The following is a 6000-nucleotide window of genomic DNA, read 5'->3' on the forward strand; positions in this document are numbered from 1 at the left end:
TGGATGGCTAAGTGAAATAGCACTTGCCACAAACAGAAAATAAAGGAGGAACATCTGGTCACTTTTCTGGTGGTTTGCCAGAAGTACCTGAAAAGGCAGATAGAGTTTGTGTGAAGATTTGTAGCTCGGGTGCTCATTGTTGTGGTTCTGTTCGCCGAGCTGGAAGTTTTTGTTGCAAACGTTTCGTCCCCTGGCTAGGCGACATCATCAGTGCTTGGGAGCCTCCTGCGAAGCGCTTCTTTGATGTTTCCTCCGGTGTTTATAGTGGTCTGTCCCTGCCGCTTCCGGTTGTCAGTTTCAGCTGTCCGCTGTAGTGGTTGGTATATTGGGTCCAGGTCGATGTGTTTGTTGATGGAGTTTGTGGATGAATGCCATGCCTCTAGGAATTCCCTGGCTGTTCTCTGTCTGACTTGCACTATGATAGTAGTGTTGTCCCAGTCAAATTCATGTTGCTTGGTGTCTGCGTGTGTGGCTACCAAGGATAGCTGGTCGTGTCGTTTCGATAGCCACGAAACGACACGACCAGCTATCCTTAGTAGCCACACACGCAGACAACAAGCAACATGAATTCGACTGGGACAACACTACTATCATAGGGCAAGCCAGACAAAGAACAGCCAGGGAATTCCTAGAGGCATGGCATTCATCCACAAACTCCATCAACAAACACATCGACCTGGACCCAATATACCAACCACTACAGCGGACAGCTGAAACTGACGACCGGAAGCGGCAGGGACAGACCACTATAAACACTGGAGGAAACATCAAAGAAGCGCTTCACAGGTGGCTCCCAAGCACTGATGATGTCGCCTAGCCAGGGGACGAAACGTTTGCAACAAAAACTTCCAGCTCGGTGAACAGAACCACAACAAGGCAGATAGAATCTTGGTTGATTGACCCACCTGTCGAACTTAACAGCTGCTTAATATACTCCTTCGGTTCTGCAGCCAAGTGCCAGACCAAGTAAATACATTAAAGCCTAGAAATGGAATTTGACCACTCAACTTTCTCACTTGGATTGAAATCGCACAACCTAAATCAAACTTATGACTGGAAACTAGCAAACATACGGAGGAAAAGATTATATGCTGAGTCATAGAGCTACAAATGAATACACACAGTAAGACAGAATGATACTAATGGATGTTCCAGCAATGGGTCACTGGATTCACAGCATTAACTGTTTTTTACTCTCCACGTGCTGCCAGATCTGCTTTCAGCACTTTCTTTTTGTGATAATGTCATTGGAACAAGAGGTTGACAGTCCCATCAAACAATGCATAACATTCAAGTAAATCTACCTGCCAAGCAAACAAAATATGTAATATTTGTAATAATAGCACTTCATCCAGTGAGTGCAGTATGATTACAATATAACCAAAACTCCATGGACAATAAACAATCCCTGAAAGACAAATTAACTTAGCAAGAAGACAGGATCTTCTGAACGATGATTATAATCATTTACTTAATTATTTCATTGCAAGTTATATACACCTTTATTACATATTATTTTAAATAATAAAAAGACACCTTGTTAATAAAGCTGGATTTTCCAACATTAGGGTAACCACAAAGCAACAACGTCCTTGTGTTGGGATCAATAGATGGCAGACGAGAAAGATGTTGCCGAACTGAAAGAGAAAGAAATGTTGAGATACAGATCTCATGGATTTTGAAAGTCCTCTCAAAAATCTGACAAACTACTCCTAAACTTTCACAAATTTATGAAACTATCACTTACCTTGCTCCAAATACTCCAAACTTTGTTTCTGTCGTTTGAGAATAGTACACATGCGGCCAAGTGCTGCACGTTTCAGTTGTTTGCAACGGTACAGAGAATCACCATATTTCATCAGACGCACATAGTCCTTGGCAACACTGGTTGAAAATTACAGTTTTGTTTAGGTTCTACTGAACATTAGGCATAACAATACTTAGAAAAAGTCTCGAGAAAAATATCGAAGATGGAATAAAGGCAATCTTTGGAGTTGTTCGTTGTGAAATACAATTCATCTAGACATGGAGCAAAAAGCTGACATTTAAAAACAAACGCATAACTGTATTGCTTACAGCATCTTGCATTACATCATACCTTCATGTAATTTTGTTACCTTAACACAAATGCAGCATAATTACTCAATTTTCGGTTCAGTGGTTTTGATCAGCGTAAGCAAAAATAACCAATTGTCATTTATGCTTAATGCTTATGTATGTACAAAACTAATTTCTATACTTGTTTTCTATCTAGCTTGAGAGACCATACATCTGCAACGTTAATTTGTATATATTTTTCTTCTTGCTTGTTACTACAGTCCATTTTGGAGTGAGGCAAAATTTCCAAAAAGCCTCTTTTCAGCAAAAAAAACCCTTTTCTGACAGAGCAGAACAGAAAAGGGGACAAAACTGCATCACAGATGCAAGCAAATCAGTTTTTGACATAATTTATTCAAACATGAGATGGGGCATCTGATGTCAAGCACTGGAAGAACTGAGGTTTCAAAATTACTTTGATTTTATACCCTTGTTACTGCTAGCTCCCTTCAAAAATAAATCGACCAGCAGGAAAACTCAGCAATTGCTTTGTTGAGATGGAATACTGATGACGTTGCTATCCATTTTTCAGGGACAGAGATTTCAAGCATCATGACTCAAGAAATTAATCTTGAGTGCTCAAGATTGAAGCCCTGCACCATATTATTCTACATTTATTTCAGTCCAGGTTCTGTGGTACTCATCACAGCAATTCAAATATTTTCAATACTAAGTTTTGACATAGTATTTGCATTAAATAAACAGAAGTTAGTACCAATCTTACTTGTCAATGAGGTTCTTTGCAATGTTAATTTGCCCCAATGCCAGCTTGTAGTGATCTTTATCGTAAAGCACATTCATCAAATCAGCATAAAAAGGGTGTATGTCCTACAAAAACAAAAGGTTTGTCATTTCTTTATAGTCCAATTCACTTCCAATATTTTACACTTATTTAAAAGATAATTTTCAATTGGTATTAGCTGATGCATGTTTTGAAAGACCGGAGATTTTCCTTCATTGCTAGTTTCAAGAACCGATTTGAGTTATGTTGAAATTTATCATCATGACTAAGCAAAACGTATTCTCTCAGGATTGAACGCCTTCTCATCACTGACACTGCTCGTCATATCATTCACTGGTGAAAGGTTTAATAAGCATCATAAAATTACATACATGATTTAAAAGTAGAATTAAGCATCTTTCATGCTGACACGTTTTGCACAAGATGCATGCCTGCTCCATCCAAGAACAATGCATTTAACATATTCCTGTATTTAAACAAAATTTTGAAACAGATTTTGGAAATCACTTGTATTGTCTCTAGGCTGTGCATCAGTACCAACTGATGATCATTAACTGACAATGCAATGACATTTATTTTGTTTAAAGCTGCATTTAGGAGAAACCATCAAATGTGAAGAGTAAACACTGTGAACAAGACTTGAAAAACTACTTAAACAGGAAATGGCTGAAGAGTTAATGGAATCAAAATTAAATCTATTTATTTATTCATTCCATATCATTATATTATACTCAAACAACACAGCAGGAATCCTTTCACCCCATCACATTCATGCTAGTACAAGATTAAGCATGACTATGCAAACATTTGCAAGGACTTGCACAAAATATTTTGATTATATGGAACAGAAGAATGTGCAAGATTTTAAGATTCCCAAAAGTAAGCCATTTTATTTCAAAGATTAACACAAACCTCTTCAGCCAGTTCTTGAATGTTTAGTTTCTCTTGACTGAATGAAAACCTAAATACCAATACATCAATTTCAGCAGCAAATGCTGTGTATAGTAAATATAAATAATTTACGTTAAACTGAAATATGATGAGATTTGCAGTTTTTAAGAAATCTGCCACACAGCAACTTACGTCAAGTTTTGGAAAATCAGTTAGAATCAAGCTGAGACGATCATGATAGTTTTGTTGGGTAAATTTGATCTTGCGCATATAAAAGTGACGAATTCGGCTGATCTGATAGTTTTTATGAATCACTGTTGGTGTCTTCCGTTGAGTTTTTGACAAGGTCAAGTCAATGAAATCCTAAAAGAAACAGACAGAAGTTTTGATCTGTAGAGTTTCTGACCAAACAACAAGCCATATTTTTGTAAATATTAAATCATTTGGTTTTACCACATCTGCAAAAGTTCTTTCTTGGGGCAAATATGAGTTACAGGGAGAAAGCAAGAGAATGGGGCTGAGAAACATTATCAGCCATGATCAAATGGTAGAGTAGACTCAATGAGCTGAATGGCCTAATTTTGCTCCTATCTCTTATGGTCTTTTGATTTAATTTTATAATGCTCTTTTGTTTAAATCAACACACTAGGGCAAGGTATATTGGTTCATAAAATTGTCTCATTAACTTGATGTCAGTACCTTCTGGAGTTATGGATGCTCGGTTTGAAATCCACTACTATCACTTCTAACATGGAATGTAAAGTTCCATCTCTGAAACAGGATGAAAACAACTCAATGTGTGCTATATACGTTTTCATATATGGCCTTATCATTTTGCAACAGCCAATGCTGTATGCTTTGTATCAGATGTCGCCAAAGGCAACTCATCTGTTAAGTCCTATGTGAGAAGAGAGAGAGAAAAAAAAAAATCACCTGATACTGACATGTTCAGCTACTATTGGAGTGACAGCAGGGAATACCATGACTATGATATTAAAACTGAACACCCAACGATGGTCACATACAGAAAGCTTTATATTGTATTCAATGTTTTAATATAGCAAACCATCCCAAGACCTTCAGATGTGAAATCAGGAAAAAAGATACCAAAGCAAAAATTAGAAGTTGGTGATCAAAACCATATTAGAAGCACTGTATGTTTTGAGGAGGAGAGGTGGCAGAATTTACACAATTCATTGTCATGAGTGGAAATTTGGCAGCTGAAATTGGGACATTTGGTGGGTTGAAACAAAAGGAGTCCAAAGTCAGGGGAACAAGTTTGAGACATGGACGTTTAGGAGCACGGTTTCTTCCATTGCTGACTAGAAGTGAATCTGCAACATGAGTGAACAGAACGTATGTCTGGTGCATGCACAAATTTCCGTGCATGTCATTTTGCTCTGAGGCCCCAATTTAACACTGCAACTTCAATGACTAAACAATATTTCTCTTTTAAATTACTTGACAAACTACGAAGTAAATTGCTCGAGATGCTGGGTGACAAGTGCGTGGAAATTGATATAGACTTCAATCTCAGGACTTAAAAGATATGGCTCGTGAGATAGTTGACACTCTGGTTTTAATTTTCCAAAAACCCCAAGATTTGGGACAGTCCAAATGGAATGGAGGATAGCAAATGTAACTTCTTCATTGAAAGACGGAGAGGTATAGAAAGAAAGAAACTATACTCCAGCTGGCTCAACATCTTTCACAAGAAAATGTTTGAAGAAAATTTTAAATAAATCATTATAGGTTAGTTCAATAAATTCAAGGTAATCAGACATCAACACAGTTTTAGTGAATATGAGATCATGTTTAACCAACTTACTGGAGTTCTTTCAGGAAGTAATATGCGCTGTGGCTAAGGGGGAACCATTGGATGCACTGTACTTAAACTGCTGGAAGGAATTTGATACAGTGCCACACCAAATGTTACTGCAGAAAATAAAGTTGAAACTTTATTGCTGGAACAGCACAGCAGGTCAGATAGCATCCAGGGAACAGGAGATTCGACGTTTTGGGCACAGGCCCTTCTTCAGGAATGAGCAGAGAGTGTTCAGCAGGAGAAGATAAAAGGTAGGGAGGAGGGACTTGGAGGAGGGGCGTTGGAAATTTGATAGGTGGAAAGAGGTCAAGGTGAGGGTGATAGGTCGGAGTAGGATGGAGGCGGAGAGGTCAAGAAGAAGACTGCAGGACAGGAAGGCGGTGCCGGGCTGGAGGGATTCGGCTGAGACAAGGTGGGGGGAGGGGGGATGAAAAAACTGGTGAAG

The 6000-nt window shown here is 38.3% G+C and overlaps 1 protein-coding gene across 2 annotated transcripts in view; it reads right to left on the reverse strand.

The window, feature by feature from the left end:
• The window catches only part of gtpbp4 (GTP binding protein 4), a 38232-nt gene that overhangs the window by 28266 nt on the left and 3966 nt on the right, over positions 1–6000 (reverse strand). For both annotated transcript variants that reach the window (XM_043690672.1, XM_043690673.1), the window contains exons 2-5: positions 3923–4093; positions 2822–2925; positions 1748–1884; positions 1537–1637 (exon numbers count right to left, since the gene is read on the reverse strand). In XM_043690672.1, the coding sequence (XP_043546607.1) occupies positions 1537–1637; positions 1748–1884; positions 2822–2925; positions 3923–4093 (513 nt within the window). The remainder of the gene's footprint in view (positions 1–1536; positions 1638–1747; positions 1885–2821; positions 2926–3922; positions 4094–6000) is intronic.

The sequence above is a fragment of the Chiloscyllium plagiosum genome, chromosome 5 (genome assembly GCF_004010195.1).
Source record: "Chiloscyllium plagiosum isolate BGI_BamShark_2017 chromosome 5, ASM401019v2, whole genome shotgun sequence".
Lineage (NCBI taxonomy): Eukaryota > Metazoa > Chordata > Chondrichthyes > Orectolobiformes > Hemiscylliidae > Chiloscyllium > Chiloscyllium plagiosum.